The 19,323-nt window shown below is 42.9% G+C and overlaps 1 protein-coding gene across 3 annotated transcripts in view; it reads right to left on the reverse strand.

Annotated features, from left to right (window-relative positions):
* The window catches only part of CPEB1 (cytoplasmic polyadenylation element binding protein 1), a 50,901-nt gene extending 34,728 nt beyond the window's left edge, over positions 1–16,173 (reverse strand). The window contains exons 1-2 of one of the 3 annotated variants that reach the window (XM_075857847.1): positions 15,911–16,173; positions 3,101–3,254 (exon numbers count right to left, since the gene is read on the reverse strand). In XM_075857847.1, the coding sequence (XP_075713962.1) occupies positions 3,101–3,254; positions 15,911–15,925 (169 nt within the window). In that variant the 5' untranslated portion in view covers positions 15,926–16,173. Of the gene's footprint in view, positions 1–3,100; positions 3,255–13,152; positions 13,235–15,910 lie in introns of those variants that run through there. The other 2 variants (XM_075857849.1, XM_075857846.1) reach the window with 2 other exon arrangements.
* Positions 16,174–19,323: the final 3,150 nt, after the last annotated feature.

Below are 19,323 nucleotides of genomic sequence, written 5' to 3' on the forward strand. Positions count from 1 at the left end.
TCCCTGATATGCCTTTAAACCATTGCACTGTCCACAACCCTCCGTTGCTAGCAGTGTTCAGGATTCAGGAATCACAGCCATTCTAAATCTTATGCAGTGAGGAAAAATGCAGAATCAAAAGTTTGATGTTGGATCTGCAGCCATCAGAGGAAGAAAAAAAACAAAATGTACATATAAGCAGAGATTCCTGCACAAATGTAGGCACTTTGCTTCAAGTGGCCCTGCCTTCATCCTTCTCCCAGAACCCCTCCCACACAGTTCTGGATAGATGCCAAGCCTGAATCAGCAGCAATGCAAGGCTTTATCATTGTGCTAGCATAATCTGTTTGCCTGGAATATAGACACGGGCTCACTCTAGGAGTTGTCAATTATGAGGAAACCATAGTGATTAAATTCAGAAAAGTAGATTTTATAACAGAATATTTTAAGAACATGTAAAAGACTGGAGTTTAATTAGCCCTTACAGCTAAATACTGGAGTTTATACACAAGGTTAAGAAAAATGACGGGCCTGTGTATAGTTACTGAGTGCTGCATAGCATATATTCTGCTAAATTCATACCATTTTTCTTAAAGTACCTTAACTTGCCATATGTACAGCAAACTATCCACATGTTTTTTGCTATACTGAAGTGCAGAGTAGGCTAGTTTGGATAGTGTTTACTCCCTACCAGATGTGAACCTGTGAAACATATGGCAAGTTATGGGCATGGTGCAAGGTATATTTGCATCTATGCAACTGACTACAGGCAAATGTATCATTCTTACCAATTATTGATAGCCAACTCCCAAAACAGTTATGACCATAAGACCAATGTCTACACCTGTTGTGAAAAGGACCTTATTTGTATTGAGCAAAGTATTCACATCACTTTTTGGCCTTCGTTTATTGCATACGCCAGGAAAAGCTCCCAATGTATATATTGAACATAGGCTGTGGCATCTGTCAACCATTGGCTTTTATGGCATTTTTATCAGATTAGTTAGTACTTTTTTTTTTTGTTATTTAAAAAAAAAAAAAAAAAAAACCTCATGGATATGTTAAACAGATTACTGTGACTTGCCAGATGTCACCTATAGGCTCCAGTGTTAAAACAAAGCTTCATGTCACTGGATACATATTTGTGGGATCCTCTTAAGTGGCATATTCTAGTCTATGCCATACATACATCAAAACAGATGTATACCACCCTGATGGAGGTCAATTATTTGGCCTCAGTCAGGCTAAAGGTGCACTAGACACGTGGAGAGAGTACATTGGGAGCTTTCATGATTCCATGCTAAAAATTGTAAAAATGTTAGGAACAGGGGGGGGGGGGGGGTGTAAAATAGATTTTAGTGATGTAAACCTGTAACTAAAACCACCCCTTAATTGACAAGTTTTAACACTGACTGTACACTTGGGCCAAACCATACCAACAGTAGTGCAAGTCAGACAGCAAGTGTCTACTTGGCACTGTATATAAAGCTAGACATACATTGGCAGTAGGATGGTATACTAGGGATTTGTTGAAGTATTAATACAGAATGCATAGAAAAAGGTCCGATTCCAAGTTTGTGTAGCACAAGGTGAATGCCATTAAACAATAAAAGCAAGACTTTACCTGTTAAATCCTTATTACTCCAGTGCTACCGCTCTAGTCTGTTTACTGTACTGCGGTAATGAAGTCACGTCGACACGTGACCTCTGCAGCCACAGAGGAGGCCAGTGATTTACTGTAGTGGTCATCACTGTAGCTCAGTAAACAGACAGGAAGTACTGTGGGGAGTGAACAGGTAGATTATACTTTTATAATTTGATGGAATTCCACCTCCCCGTGGCCTGTTTTTTTTCTGCAACCCCAGACAACCTCTATAATGTGGTGACAGGGCACTTTTAAAGAGGCTCTATCTCCTACATAAGGAGATCGGCGCTATAATGTAGGTGACAGCAGTGCTTTTTATTTTAAAAAAGATCTATTTTGACCACTATGAGCGATTTTAGATTTATGCTAATGAGTTGCTTAATGCCCAAGTGAGCATATTTTTACTTTAGACCAAGTGGGCATTGTACAGGGGAGTGTATGACGCTGACCAATCAGCCTCATGCACTCCTCTCCATTCAGCGCATAGGAATCCTGCTAGATCCTTATGTGCGGTCTTATACTTACACATTAACAATACTGCAGTGTTTAGACAGTGAATAGACATTCCACGGGATGTCTATTCACAATCTCTGCACTTAGTTACTGTTTCTATGGTAGTTACAGCAGAGGAAGCGTGATGTCGTTGTAAGCGGTCATTTACAGCGAGATCTCATGAGATCACGCTTACTCTGCTGTAACTACCATAGAAACAGTAACGAAGTGCAGAGAATGTAAACAGACATCCCGTGGAATGTCTATTCACTGTCTAAACACTTCAGTATTGTTAATGTGTAAGTATAAGACAGCACATAAGGATCTAGCAGGATCCCTATGCGCTGAGTAAATGAATGGAGAGGAGTGGCGTCATGCACTCCTCTCCATTTCATGATTAGACCAAGTGGGAGTTGTACAGGGGAGTGTATGATGCTGACCAAAGTAAAAATACGCCCACTTGGGCATTAAGCAACTCACTAGCATAAATCTAAAATCACTAATAAAGTAGTAAAAATAGCAGTGCTTTTCATTTAAAAAAACGACCTGTCACCTACATTATAGTGCCCATCTCCTTATGTAGGAGATAGGGCACTTATGTGGTGACAGAGCCTTTAAGTCTGGCGTTTCATACCTCAGTCTTAAACAAGTAAGCCCGAGTGAAATGCACTAAAATTTTAGATGTGCTTGGCTCCTAATACATTTGGCACATCTTGGGCAGTCTTAACAGAAAATTAAACTTACTGTTGCCAATAGCAGGTGTAGATCACCATGACAATTTCTGCCATTAACTTTAAAAATTCTAAGTCTGTTGGTAACTAGATGGCGCAGCCCCCCTCCTAGTTACCCCCACCCTATGTTGCAAGAGCGAAAAGTTGCAAAAATGACGTGTGCCATAATTTACAACTAGCCACAAAACTGGCACAAGTGGCTTAATTAAAGCCAGTCTCCAAAAGAGGGTAGCTTGAAGATGGTCACATTTACCCTTGGCATTGGGGGTGGTGCAGACCCCAGTGAAGTCCAGCGAATGATCCAGCATGGCGTTTATCCTGCGGAAGATGTCAGCATTGCTGCAGGTAGAGAGGGCTGGGGTGTCAGTAGGGCATCCCCAACAATCCTTACTTCTTCCTAGATCATCCTGTGTTCAAAGGAAAAGACGTTACAATTATGCTGTCCCTAGAATCAGACAATTCAAAAACGGAAATCTGCAACTTTGGAAATTCGCATGACCCATTCTACAGCATGACCAATAAGGAGAAACTAAATCTCAAGTTTAACCAAAAATTAAAGTAGCCCAAGTATTGCCAGAATGAAATAAGCAAATTAGGTGGGGTGGAGGGGAAAACCTGTAAACTGCACTGAATCTTGTTGCTGATCTACCTACTGTATAAGGCCACTTTCACATGGTGGTATTTCTGACAATCAAGTGTTCTAAATTTATTTCCTCAAAAGGTTCTAGTCACTACGAGTATGGATTGCTTATTTCTACACAAATATCTTCTTGCATTATAGTAGCATTTCTCCTAACAATTTTACGGTTATATGCATAGAACTAAAATGGATGATAGATGTTTAAAGGGAGTCTAGCACTAAAAATTGCCCTATAAGAGCAGCAGCACAGTAAGGGTGTAGCCTCGCCTGAATAGAAGTGCTGTTTTCCTTTGACTTGTGGCGCTACTGCAGAATTAGAAGTTTATTTGTAATATGCAAATGAGCAGTTTGGAGCAGTGAGTGAGTCACCGTTGCTCCAAAGAGCTCAATCGTTCTCTCCCTTCTCTGACAGGGCCACTGAAGTTCCATAGGTTGAATCCACACGCGCTGATTAAATCACACTACGCACAGATTAGTTTCAACCCATGAAACTTCAGTGGCCCCGTCCGAGTAGGGAGGGACTGACTGGGGAGAGAACAGAGCCGTTTGGAGCAATGGTGACAACCTTATTGCTCCAAACTGCTCATTTGCCCATTATGAAACATTTCTGAAAAAGGAAAAAAAAACAGAACAGTATTGTATTCAGTTAAGGATACACTATCATAAAAGCGGTAGCACAGTAAACGGAAACTCCGTGTGAGACTTCCTTTAACCCCTTAGTGACCAATACGCCTTTTCACGTTCGTCACTAAGGGGCCTTAGGCTAGGCTGCCGCCTTTTCACGTGAGCCTAGTCCAAGTCCAGCACGGGTCTCATGTGCAGGCTGGAGCTCAGCTGTCTGACAGCTGAGCTCCTGCTCCAACATTCGCGATCGAAGTTTACTTCGACCGCGGCCATTTAACCCGTTAAATGCCGCAGTCAATAGCGACCGCGGCATTTAACTTGTTTACAGAGGGAGTGAGCTCCCTCTGTCACCCATTGGCTGATGGGTTGTCATGGCAGCCCGGGGCTTGATAAAAGCCCCCAGGTCTGCCCTGGACATACGCCTGTTAGGACGCGCCGGAGGCACGTCCTAACAGATTGCCTGTCAGATTTACACAGACAGGCAATAATGCTCTGGTATACCAAAGCATTATAGCAGCGATCTGAAGATTGCACAGTAAAGTCCCCTAGTGGGACTAATGAAATAAATAAATGTGAAATAAAGATTAATAAAAATTACAGTAAATAAAACCATTTTTTTTCCATAAAAAGTGGATTTAGTAAAAGTGTAAAAAAATTAATAAAAGTACACATATATGGTATCGCTGCGACCGTAATGACTCCATTAATAAAGTTAATGTAATTTAAACCGCAAGGTGAACACCGTAAAAAAAAAAAAAAAAAAAGGCGAAATTGCCATTTTTTTCCATTGCCCCCCCCAAAAAAAGTCGTAATAAAAAAAAAATCAATAAGTCCCATGCACCCCAACACAGTACCAATCAAAACTACGTCTCGTCCCGCAGAAAACAAGCCCAAAACACAAAAAACACTACATTGATAAAGTTACGGCTCTTGGAAAGCAACGATGCAAAAACAAATAATTTTAGTTCAAAAGTGTTTTTATTGTGCAAAAGTCGTAAAACAGAAAAAACCTCTACATATGTGGTATCGCCGTAATCGTACCGACCCATAGGATAAAGGTAACAGGTTATTTACGCCACAGTGAACGGCGTCAATTTAAAAAACGCTGAGAACAATGGTAGAATTTGTTTTGTTTTTTTTATAATCCCCAAAAAAGTTAATAAAAAAAAAATTATATGTACCCTAAAATGGTGCTATTAAATACTACAACTAATCCCGCAAAAAAACAAGTCCTCATACAGCTATGTAGACGAAAATATAAAAAAGTTATAGCTCTTTGAATGCGACTATAGAAAAACGAATAAAATAGCTTGGTCATTAGGGCCTAAAATGGGCTGGTCACTAAGGGGTTAACCATCAGTCGTTATAAATGTTAAATGTAGAGATATAAGGCCCTGTTCATAGTGTTTTTTTTTCAGGCCAAAAATTCCGCCTGTAAAATCTGCTCCAGGCGTTTTTTTGCACAGTAGTTGGACAAAAAGTCGTCAAAACACGCGTTGGAGTTTTATTTCCGTCTCCCATTGATTGAAATGGGGTTTTGGAGGCAGAAACCGCCTCGATAGGTCATGTCGCTTTTTTTCCCACAAGGCGGTTTTTTTGCTGGCGGGGAAAAAAAAAAAAACGCCTCTGATTGAAATCAATGGGAGGCATTTTCGGACCTTTTTTGGTGCGTTTTTCCAACGCAGCTTCCGTCTCAAAAAAACAAAGTGTGAACAGGGCCATATGACTAGAAAAGACTCGTGAATAAGTAAAATAATTTGCACCTAAAGTCTAAATTATGCAATACTAGAAGTTAACCATGTACAAATATATGGTCATTCTACTAATTGTTGACAAGTAGCAGTTTTATCAGTTGCTAAGAAGTGAGGCTGTACTTATATGTTCATATTTATAGTTGCAGCCATTTTTGTAAAAGTGGCAAAATCACTAATATTTGAGGAATTAAGAGATTACACAGCTAAAGGCTAGAAAAATATTTTTATTACAAAAAAGCCATAAAGCAAGGTATCAAGACTGATATGGCAATATAGATAAAGTATCGCTTCTGAAACAAACATCTAGCCCAACCTTACCTGTATGATGACTACAAATCTTGATTCACATTTTGCAGTTTGGCTCAAAAAAATAAATAAATAAAAAAAATAAAAAAAGGTGGTTGTTTCAGTATAACCTTAGCCCATAGGCTCTATTCGATCATATGGATGTCAGAGGGGCTCTCCTGGAGAGACATTCTGGCAGAGACAACACTGGCCACCCATGTAATGCACCATCATTTGAATGACGCATTTCCTCTGCTGTGGTAGACTAAATGTGGCATCACCTGGCACTCACATCTAAATTGCCATTCCAGTTTAATTTTAAACAGTTTACTTTTTTATACTCCTTAATTGCAGCGAAAATTATTAATCGTACCAAAGAGGTTAGGGTCCATTCAAATGTTGATTGAAACTAGGTTGGAACTGCAGTGAAAACCTGCGTGCAGTTCTGCTGTGACAACGCATTTGTCAATGCAGTTAAAAAAAAGCCACTTAGAAAAACACTAGCTGCAGCTTTTCAATGCGGTTCTGACTGCAACTTTGTTTTAAGGGTCCTTTCACACAAGTCTTCACAATGCCAGACATACATTAAGACTCATTGAATTCAGGTGTTACACACCACACCCATTGCAAACAGGGGAGCATAAAATAAAGCCCAAAGCCATGCAATCTCCATAGACATTAGTTTGACCCATACGACTGCCAAAAATCTTAGGAGGGGCATTTATTAAAGGCTTGTAAAATTTTAGTGGCATAGCACACCATAACTTGTAACTTTACTGCCACTCGCACCACTTAAAACAAAAGTGGGCAGGTAGTAGCAGAAGGGGCAGGGCCATCCACAGCCCAAGTTATAATTTATGCCAGAAACTGGTCTAAGTTCTAGTGGAAATCGAAGCCAGCTCATGGGTGTCAAGGTTACCTTCTGGTTAACTAAAAGCAGATTGCTGCTATTTCGAGGGGTGTTCCTCTTAAACTAGTAGTTTACATGCCAGTCTGAGGCCTGCAGGAGTAAGATGCTACTAATTTCAGCAGATCTGCCACAGTGACTAATTGTGGCACTATCCTAGAATGCCATCTTTGTCACAAGTCCGTTTTTGATCTGCTAGAGCTTGGGGGGGGGGGGGGGGGTTGTTTAAAGGAATTACATGGAGTAGCTTGAAAATGTCTTAGACAGTGATATAGCAATTTTTTGTCAGATGTGCTGCATGGAGCCTTGGCTTTCCAATGGACTGGGATGTATCACTCATTACAGAGTCTAGGTCTATCCCCAACCTTTGGGGATGTTTCTTTCCAGCATGACGGTGTCCCCGTGTACAAAGAGGACCATAAAACACATTGTTTGAGGAATTTAGCATGGATACAATTTTAATTTGAAAAACAGTTTCATTTTAACTACAATCCAGTAAATATTTAATTAGTATATCAAAAAAGGAAATACAAGACTATAAAACCCTACCATATCATTCCAATCCCACCAGAACCCCAAGGCTACATTCACACGAGCATATCAGATTTACGCACGTGAATCTGGTCCGTGTTGTGTGAACTTTGGCATGCATTTTTCAATCGAATTGATGCGCAAATCATGCACCGCAAATGGACGTGCATCAGCGACTTCAATGGGTGCATAGGTGCATGAAAACGCACCAATGTCAGACATGCAGTGAGTTCACGTTGCGTGAAAACTCACGCATGTGTGAACGGGTCAGTGTGTGGTGCATAATTCCCTTGTGCAGCACACGGACATTGTTCACGCTCGTGTGAATGGGCCCTTAAAGAGGCTCTGTCACCAGATTTTCAAACCCCTATCTCGTATTGCAGCAGATCGGCGCTGCAATGTAGATTACAGTAACGTGTTTTTTTTTTCAAAAATCGAGCATTTTTGGCCAAGTTATGACCATTTTTATATTTATGCAAATGAGCCTTTCTTAAGTACAACTGGGCGTGTTTAAAGTTAAGTCCAATTGGGCGTGTATTGTGTATGTACATCTGGGCGTTTTTACTTGTTTTACTAGCTGGGCGTTGTGAATAGAAGTGTATGATGCTGACGAATCAGCATCATCCACTTCTCTTCGTTAACACCCAGCTTCTGGCAGTGCACAGACACACAGCGTGTTCGAGAGATCACGCTGCGACGTCACTTCCTGCCCCAGGTCCTGCATCGGGTCGGACGAGCGAGGACACATCAGCACCAGGCGACAGAAGCTACAGTTGATTCTGCAGCAGCATCGGCGTTTGCAGGTAAGTCGATGTAGCCTCTGTCGCCTGGTACCGATGTGTCCTCGCTCGTCCGACACGATGCAGGACCTGGGGCAGGAAGTGACGTCACAGCGTGATCTCTCGAACACGCTGTGTGTCTGTGCACTGCCAGAAGCTGGGTGTTAACGAAGAGAAGTGGATGATGCTGATTCGTCAGCATCATACACTTCTATTCACAACGCCCAGCTAGTAAGGGAAGTAAAAACGCCCAGATGTACATACACAATACACACCCAGTTGTACTTAAAAAAGGCTCATTTGCATAAATATAAAAATGGTCATAACTTGGCCAAAAATGCTCGTTTTTGAAAAAAAAACACGTTACTGTAATCTACATTGCAGCGCCGATCTGCTGCAATGCGAGATAGGGGTTTGAAAATCTGGTAACAGAGCCTCTTTAACTACCCTAAATGGTGGGGGATGCACTTTCATGTCCCTCACTCAAAAAATCTTCTGGCAGGGAGATAAGATCAGTGTGGCTCGTTATTAGGAACAGACTGAATATAGTCTGTTGTAGAAATACCCAATGCACTGGGTTTCATGAGCAGGTAGCATGAAGTGCTGAACAAGGATTGTTGTTAGAAACGACCAGTAGCTGAGGATAGGGGCATCAATTCAGGAACAGTCACACAATGAAAGGAGGCTGAATTTGTTAAAAGTATACTGCAATATTTCTTGAAATTGCCTGCCCTGTACATTATAGAATATAATGTATATACTTACCCTTTAAAGAAGTTATTTGTCTAAGTACTTTACCTTTAAGCAATTCCCCAATGTCTAAAGTCAAACAGGCGGCTTAAAGAGGCTGTCACCAGATTTTGCAACCCCCATCTGCTATTGCAGCAGATAGGCGCTGCAATGTAGATTACAGTAACGTTTTTATTTTTAAAACACGAGCATTTTTGGCCAAGTTATGACCATTTTTTTAGTTATGCAAATGAGGCTTGCAAAAGTCCAAGTGGGTGTGTTTAAAAGTAAAAGTCCAAGTGGGCGTGTATTATGTGCGTACATCGGGGCGTTTTTAATACTTTTACTAGCTGGGCGCTCTGATGAGAAGTATCATCCACTGCTCTTCAGAACGCCCAGCTTCTGGCAGTGCAGACACAGCCGTGTTCGAGAGATCACGCTGTGTCGTCACTCACAGGTCCTGCATCGTGTCAGACGAGCGAGGACACCGGCACCAGAGGCTACAGTTGATTCTGCAGCAGCATCGGCGTTTGCAGGTAAGTCGATGTAGCTACTTACCTGCAAACGCTGATGCTGCTGCAGAATCATCTGTAGCCTCTGGTGCCGGTGTCCTCGCTCGTCTGACACGATGCAGGACCTGTGAGTGACGACACAGCGTGATCTCGAGAACACGGCTGTGTCTGAACTGCCAGAAGCTGGGCGTTCTGAAGAGAAGTGGATGATACTTCTCATCAGAGCGCCCAGCTAGTAAAAGTATTAAAAACGCACCGATGTACGCACCTAATACACACCCACTTGGACTTTTGCAAGCCTCATTTGCATAAATACAAAAATGGTCATAACTTGGCCAAAAATGCTCGTTTTTTAAAAATAAAAATGTTACTGTAATCTACATTGCAGCGCCTATCTGCTGCAATAGCAGATAGGGCTTGCAAAATCTGGTGACAGAGCCTCTTTAAAGGGAATGAGTCGGGATTTTTTTTTTTTTATATGTTATTGCTTTTAGTATGTCATTAAAATAAATTTTATTTGTGTTTTACTTTTTTCTTCTCTCTTACTTCTCTATGGGGGCTGCCATTTTTTTTTTTCCATCTCTGTATGTGTCGATTAACGACACATACAGAGATGGAATACGGCACATACATCCCCATAGAGAATGCGAACGGGAGCAGTTCCATTCACTATAGCGTACGCCGTCTGTGTGGCAACGGCGCATGCGCCGCTCCCACAGTCCAGAAGGAAGGTCTTCGGCAGAGCGACATTTTCATGTGTACCGGAACCCGCAACCGGACAGTAAGACGACTACTATAGCGGAGGCAGCGGCAGGTAAGTTATGTTTGTGTATGTATGTTCGTGTTATACTGTCTGATTACCAATGTATCTAATCCTCCTACACTGTGCATGCGCTCAAAAAATGGCGGAACACAGTGTAGGAGGTTTGAACATTCAACCCCCCTCCTTTCTCCTGGCACTAGCCAGGATAAAGGAGGGGGGAGTGTTTGAGGACACGAGTGAGTGTCTTTAATTTTGCAACATAAAGCAATGAGGTTGCTTTACCACATGCCAATGCTGCAATTTTGGAAATTGCTCCCTCTAGTGACCAGCACATGGAAATGTTATAAATTAGAATCTAATTTATAATATTTCCTGACTTGTGAAAAAATTAACACAATGTGTAATCATTTATATACTAACAGTTTAACTGTCAGGGGATGGAGAGATTGGTTCTGAGCCTTCAACCTCCAGACAGCGAGGAAGTAAATTCAGATATAGCAGACTCTCGCCTCTTCCAGCCTTTTATTTCTTCTTTAAAAAAGGATTCTTAATGTTCCACCTTCTCCGTGCAAACTTTGATCAGTTTATCCTAATGCAAACTGTGGCACCACAAATTAAGTTTATAATAAGACGCAACTTGTGTACAGATTTTGTTTATATGAACCATCCTCTTATCCTTTTGAGTAATAAATTGACCAAAATAAAGCAAGCTACTAAACTATTACATATTTATTTTCTATCAGTAATTTAGTCTTAACTCCCAGGGAACCTCCACCAGCTCTTCGGACTCAAATCCACTCTTCTCAATGCTGGTTCTTTGAGAATTTCTAAGTATTTTCCATCAAGACCTCAGATCAAAGTACAACTTCTGCCTTGAAACTGGTGCTAAACTTGACAAGAGCTGAATGCTATTGGGCAGCTGTGAATAGCTTGGAAGGGCCCTGCTGGGTGTCCAGATGCTGCAATCACCTCTATTGGGGAGGGGGGGGGGGCTCTCCTTTCCTTCTCCAACTGCTGACATATGAAAAGTAGGAGAGGACATGAACCTTCACTCCACCACAGCAAATCCAGCAGCAGGCATCCCAAGAACCACAAGTTTACTTGCCCAAGGTAAGCCGTCCACGGCAGCACCTGCTAGTCGGACTGCCTCTCCCCACAGGGAAGGGACAGGAAGACAGGAATAACAACCCTTTTAAACAGCTGCTTCTGGGTCCTTACCTGGTAGGATAATCTCAAGGATCAAAAAGTCATGTACCCAATTAAGGTACCAATAAAAAATACGTCTCATCCCACAAGAGACAAGTCCTCCCTCCGCTTTGGCAGAAAAAATAAAAAAAAACTCCAGACAACCATAGCAAATACGGATTTAAACATCTGCAATACCTGCCCACCGCCATAGAAATCAGGTCTGAACTAAGCCTTGCTGCATTTCATTAGAATAGTGTTTTTACAAGGGTTGAACAAAGGTGGTTTTATAAACCCCATGATTCAATTTTTCAGTAGCCAGTCAAAACTTCCATAGACCTCAGTAGAAAGCAATCCAGAAGTTGGGCACCAGCAGCATATTGGCAGTCTATACTAAAACCAGGTTGAAAATACCAGGAGCTAGAGTGCAATAAAAGGATTGTGCATTAAATGTAGTTAACTTATGAGATATTTGCATGACAATTTAGCAAATCATTGTACCAGTTTGACATATACCACTGTGCCTTAAAGGGAAGGTGTCATATTTTTTGTTTTGTTTTTATGATATTGCTTCTAATAAAATATAAACAAAAATGTTATTTATTAGTGTTGTCACATTCTAATTTTTACTGTGTTCAATCTTTTACTTCTCTATGGGGGCTGCCATTTTTTTTCCCATCTCTGTATGTGTTGATTAACGACAGAGGGAATACGGCACATACAACCCCATAGAGAATGCGAACAGGAGCCTTTCAATTCTCAGACGCGTACGCCATTCGTGTGGGAACGGCACATGTGCCGCTCCCACACAGACCAAAACTAAGCTCATTCGCAGAGAGAAATCCGGTGCCATTTTCATGTGGACCAGAAGCTGCTGCCGGACAGTAAGATGACGACTAGGAATAGGAGCGTAGACAATTTATGTTAGTGTATGTGATGTGTGTATTATGTTCGTGTCATACGGTCTGCTGAGCACTGTATCTAATCCTCCTAGCACTGTGCAGTCGCTCAGAAAATGGCGGCACACAGTGTAGGAGGTTTCAAGATACAAACCCTTCCTTCTCCTGGCACTAGACAGAAGGGAGGGGGGATTGTGTGAGGACACTAGAAGGAGTGAGTCCACCCCAAATTTGCAGATCAATCAATGAGGTTGCTTTACCCCAGTGACTATGCTGCAATTTTGGGATCTGCTCCCTCTAGTGCCCAGCACATGGAAATGTTATAAATTAGAATCTAATTGATAATATTTCCTTACTTGTAAAAAAATTAAACACAATGTAATCACTCAAATACTAATTGTTTAACTGAAAGAAAAAAAATATCCAGCGACACATTCCATTTAAAACACTAACATTAGACGACAGTATAGCCATCAAATACAGACTATCCAGCATAAAGCAATGCCATGATACAGCACACCCTGTAAATATGCAGGCAGTATAATGTACAATATCAGCTTAAGACACCAACAAAGCTTCACACTTTCATTTTAGTTATTGTTCAGAGGATGGTCATTCTACTAGTATTAAATCCATGTAAGAATAATCGTCGTAATACTGCTGCAAGGAAGACAATCACATTGTAAATCAGACCTACCTCTAGTCTTACTGAGTCACTATCGCTGCTGCAGATGAATCTAATGCCAGCATGAAGAGCAACTAGTGGCATCAGTGCCTGCACAAAGCACCTCCCTCAGTGAGAAACCTCATGCTTCATCTCCATGACTGGGCAGGGTCTGCACGCACCTCAAGCTCTTACAAATACTCATAGGTACGTGGACACAGACTTTACTGTCATTTCCACTAGATTAGTGGACAGTTGTTTACAACTGGGAACACCCTGCCATTTGTAGAGGAGTGCCAGAACGAAATTTTACGAGAATGGTAACGCATGAAAAGCAAAAGAAACAGCAAATTCTGGCAAAACTGCTAACTACAATTTATTGTAGTAACCTTCCTATGAAAGAGTAATGTTTAAACCAAAAATATATATCCAAGGCTACAGATAGCAGATTTGACAGTCATTTCCCACATGAATAAATTGTGCATTTGTAGTTATGTAATATAAAAAAAATCTGCAGCCTCTTTGCATTGTAGTAATGTACACATATCTTACAATCCCAGAAAGGATAACTAATATGGCATCAGTAGGATTCGCCATAACATTACAAATCAGCCCAACCTCTGGGACTCTGCATATGCCAAAAAAGCACGAACCAAGTTCAAGAAAACAGGTAGATGAGTGCCACTGTGCAGGAAACTGAACGAGTTGCAGCACTAAAGGGATATCCTATCTCAGACATTTATCAGATCCATAGGTTATGCCATAGGTGTGGCTCCGAGCTGGGAGCCGCACCTATCTAGAGATCAGTGGTCCCCCAACAACGCCTGAGGAGACTGCTGCATCATCCAGGCAGGGAAAAAGCATAAATGGTTAGTTATCCAAAAACAGCCCAGCTACATGGTTTCTGTAACTCCCATAGAAGCAAATGAGTCACTGAAACCGTACAGCGAGCTACACCATTTCTGGAAATTGGGAATTACAAAAACAGTGCAGATCGCTGTGCTACACCTGCAATTCACATCTATAGGAGTTACAGGAACGGCATAGCTCAGGTTGTTTCCGTAATCCTGGACACCTAGGCACTAAGGTCACAGTGGCCATGCCTGAACTTGAGATAGTTGCATAATAGGCCATAAATGACTCAGACAGGAATATCCCTTTAAAGGGTTAGGATATGGGAATAATGCCTTAAAGGGGTTTTCCAGTCCCTAAAAATTGGTGGCCTATCCTCAGGATAGGCCATCAATAGCTGATGGGTCAGGGTCCCACTCTTGGGACCCCGGCCGATCATGTTTTGAAGGGGGCGCAGCGCTCGTACGAGCGCTGCTTCCCCTCTTCTACTTGCTCACAGAATAGTTGTCAGACGTAGCGGCGATTCACAGGTATTGCTGCCTTCTCCCATTCACTTCAATGGGAGAAGGCCGCAATATCTGATTTGCCACTACTAGAAAGGAGAAGCAGCGCTCCTAGGAGTGCTGCACCCCTTCAAAACAGCTGATCGGCGGGGGTCACAGGAGTTAGACCGATCAGCCATTGACGGCCTATCCTGGAGGAGAGCCCATCAATTTTTAGGGACTGGAAAACCCCTTTAGGTGCTGCAATCCTAGCAATAAGCCATCACTGAGGTGACGCAACATGCACAGTCAGGACACTTGCAGGCAAATCATAGGGTTTATTTCTGCAGTAGCACTTTTGGTTAGAGAGAAAGTCCCGGAAGGGTCATTTGTAGAAGTTTTATTCGTCGCTTTGAAATTACAGCTTTCAGAGAGGCTGTCAAAAGCGGGCCAATGTCCTGTCCAACAACCCCACCTAGTTACCCAGCAATGGAGTGGGAGTAACAGCACCTTTCAAGAGTCCGGAAAAGCATGGCCAAACTTTTGGAAATGTAGTAGTCATGTTGGTTGAAACAGATAAACAACGTTGTTTGTTGGATAAAACTTGAGAACACAACGTAACCACTGAAACTATCACAGGATATCCAGTCCAACTAACCATAGGCATTTTCTCGGCTTAGCAATATGCGCACTTTTTGGACAGGATTAGCCTAATGCATGACCCAAGAACATAGCGCTCCCCCACTCGCTTGCACAAATAGATGTTACTGTTATCCACACACACAGATACATTGTTACAAAACAAGTCAAAGCTCCCAGACACGGTATGGCCTGCCCACGAACCATGTGCCCTGCAATATCCGCCCCCTCGTCAGATAGGGTTAACCCTTTCTTTACCCAAATAGAATATATGTAAGACTACAATGCGTGTACCCCCCTGGTCTACAGACTTCATTAAAAACTGCTGGGATTAGACAGGCGCGACACAAGCGGCAGACGCTACGCGCTGTTATTCGCCTTCCCGCCAGGTTTACCCGTGGGCGTGGCCTGCAGAGCCTCGTAGCAGGCGGATCTAGCGCTCGCCTCATACCAAGCTATTATAGTACGTGCTCCTGGCGACTACCCCGAGCACTGGTGTTTGCTACGCGCAAAGTACAAACAGACATTGCATGTACTCTCCACAGCGCCATGCTCTACATCTATAACCCTTTGCATTAGTGGCTCTTCATGAGAAGATGCAGAGTCCCCTGCAATGTATACCGTAATACAGGAGCGTGCACTACACGGTACTGCGGCCAATCACTGGTCCGCAGACTAGAACTCTCAAGCAACTACAACGCCCAGCGAGCTAGTGCTGCAATATCAATAAGTGCATAAATTGCAGAACACTAACCCAAAACGAATGCATATGCGCTGGCCCAAACCCAGTATACATAACTGCGCTCATAGCCGCTTACCAGTGGAAAAGCCATTGCACAGCTAAACGCTCCCTGAGGGTGGAGAGTTCTTGAAACTTTTTTTTTTTTTTGCCTTTGTAGAAGCTGGTAGTTCTGCAGCTTCTTAATGCGAGCTATTCCGTTTTGCAGCGACTTGTGCGCGGTCACAGGTGTCTCTTATACCCCGCCAAAAGCGACTGATTGCCAGCACCTGCGTCTGCCTTCCCACGCTGCAGATTGCGGTTTGCGCTGCTGTGCCTGCTGCTTAATTCATGTGGGAGGAGCTGAGGAGGGGGAGGAGGATGCTCAGCTAAGGGCGGTGTTGGCGGGTTCGCCTCTCTACTATACGTTGCCTGAAACGTCGAAGTCATTTCATTCCTAGAGGGACGGAACATGGCAGTATCGTCTTAATACCCAGTGACTGTTTGCAGTAAGGTGCTGGCCAGTTATTCATCTTTGTGTAGTAAGGTGCGACCTGTTAATTGAAAGAGACAAGAAATAATTCACTTTTAAAGCAGAGGCTATCGCCATCACTAAGAAAAGTCTGGTCTTGTTGCCCATAGCAACTTATCCGTGACTAAGTTTTTAGTACAGTACAGAAGAAGAAAGCTTATCTCTGATTAGTTGCTATAGGCAACTTTTCACTTATTTTTTATTTTTTTTTAAAGTATTGGAACGTGTATAAATATGTATTTAATATATGAAAATGTGCACGGCATAATATTGAATAAATTGGCAAAAAGTGCTTTAGAAATTTGGCACTGATGTATAATTTTGGCTCCCTGACCTGTCATACATGAGCCCTAGTAGGTGTATATTGTATAAAATAATTTTTTCGTTTTTTTCCTGGTCCAGTAACTGAAGAACTACAATAACCCGCATGCCCTGTGGAGAATAAGGCCGGGTTCACACAGTTTTTTTTTCAGGCAGACAATCTGCCTCAAAATTCCGTTTGGAATTTTGAGGCAGATTTTCTTCTGCCTGCACGCCGATTATCGCAGCATTTTTCGCCAGCGGCCATTGATCGCCGCGGGCAAAAAAGCTGAGAAATACGCTTTATCTGCCTCCCATTGATGTCAATGGGAGGTCAGAAACATAAATGCCCAAAGATAGGGCATGTCGCTTCTTTTTCCCGCAAGACGGTTTTTCTGCTCGGGAAAAAAAGCCTCCGTTTCCCATTGAAATCAATGGGAGGCATTTTTGGCGCGTTCTCCGACGTGATTTTCCGCATCAAAAAACGTGTAAAAAAAACTCTGTGAACTGACCCTTAAGTTGAAAGCATCCTGAAAACAGGATTAATTGTCACAAAGTGGGCAACCAAGTGTGTGATTTAACCCCTTAGTGACCAGCCTATTTTAGGCCCTAATGACCAAGCTATTTTTTAATTTTTTTTTTCTATAGTCGCATTCAAAGAGCTATAACTTTTTTATTTTTTCATCGACACATAGCTGTATGAGGACTTGTTTTTTGCGGGATTAGTTGTACTTTTTAATGGCACCATTTTGGGGTACGTATAATTTTTTGATTAACTTTTTTTGGGGTGGAATAGAAAAAAACCTCTGAGATTACATCATGGTTCTATGCGGTTTAAATTGACGCCGTTCACTGTGCGGCATAAATAACACGTTACCTTTATTCTATGGGTCGGTACGATTACAAGCTCTGGCACGTCCTAATAGGCATATGCCCAGGGCAGGCCTCGGGGCTTTTATCAGGCCCCCGGTTGCCATGACACCCCATCGGAGGCCTGCGATTGCATTTGCGGGCCGTCGATGGGTGACAGAGGGAGCTCACTCCCTTTGTAAACAAGTTAAATGCTGCGGTCGATATTGACCGCAGAATTTAACGGGTTAAATGGCCGCGATCCAAGTAAACTTCGATCACGGGCGTTGGAGCAGGAGCCTGGCTGGCGACACACCCGTGCAGGACTTAGGCCCCATGCACAGAACGTAAAAACGCCCGTAATTACGGGCCCATAGACTTCTATTGGCCACGGGTACCTCCCCGTGCCGTTGAAAAATATAGAACATGTCATTTTTCAGGCCGTAATTACGGCACGGGCAGGCCCATAGAAGTCTATGGGGCTCCCGTAATTAAGGGGGACTATGTGTGTGCACCCGTAATTACGGGAGCGTTGCTAGGCGACGTCAGTGTATAGTCACTGTCCAGGGTGCTGAAAGAGTTAACTGATCGGCAGTAACTCTTTCAGCACCAGGGACAGTGGCTACCGATCACAATATAGATAAAGCTGTAAAAAAAAAAAAAAGACGTTCATACATACCCAGAACTCCCTGCTTCTTCCTCCAGTCCGGCCTCCTGGAATGACGTTACAGCCCATGTGACCGCTCCAGCCAATCGCAGGCCATTCACTGGCTGCAGCGGTCACATGGACTGCGCGTCATCCAGGGAGGTCGGACTGGATGTCAAGAGAGGGACGCGTCACCAAGACAACGGCCGGGTAAGTATGAATTTCTTTTACTTTTATTACGGAAAGGGCTGTCCCTTCTCTTTATCCTGCACGGATAGAGAAGGGGCTGCCGATTAGTGCAGTGTAATTTTGCAGCGAAAACGTGCCCGTAAATACGGGTGCAATACGGGTGACACCGGACCAGTATTTATGGGCACGGGTCCGTAAATACTGGTGCAATACGGGTCGAATACGTGTGCCCAAGGACCCGTATTTACAACAGTATTTACGGGAGGACAAAAATACGGTCGTGTGCATGGGGCCTTAGACTGGGTCGCCTTTTCACAGCGGCCTAGCCTAAGGCCCCTTTGTGACTGCCGTGAAAAGGTGAATTGGTGGTCACTAAGGGGTTAAAGGGTTAGATGACTTTGGGCCACTAACTTCACACTGCAGTCCCACAGAGCTTGATGCCCTGCATTAAATTTATTTCAATCCAGGCTGGCACAAAGTGGTTCTTGGCATAAAAGCTGGCATCAAAGTTGTCAGTTGGCCACTTTTTACTGGTTTGAATAAGTAACTGGTGGGCATTTGGGGTCGCACTATGGTTTTCAACCAATCATCACTGTTCCATGCATAGCTCAAAACCGTCCGGACAGTGCCAGATTTCAGGATGTCCTGGAAGTCTTGGGCATGGCCTGCTTTGCGCCCCTCTTGTCCTAATACTCTGCTCCCCCTGTGTGTATATATATATATATATATATATATATATATACATACATAGACACAGTACCTTGTTCTCCCTGCGTACCTTCCGCATTGCCGCTGCAGAGTTATCTGTAGGTAACTTAAATAACTTAGATATGTCTAAGGCCCTGTTCACACTGAGTTTTTTGCAGGAGGAAAATTCTGCCTCAAAATTCCGTTTGGGATTTTGAGGCAGATTTTGACCTGCCTACACGCCGTTTGCCGCGATTTTCGCTGCGTTTTTCACTCGCGCCCATTGAGTGCTACGGGCAAAAAACGCAGC

This window comes from Rhinoderma darwinii, chromosome 3 (assembly GCF_050947455.1).
Source record: "Rhinoderma darwinii isolate aRhiDar2 chromosome 3, aRhiDar2.hap1, whole genome shotgun sequence".
NCBI lineage: Eukaryota > Metazoa > Chordata > Amphibia > Anura > Rhinodermatidae > Rhinoderma > Rhinoderma darwinii.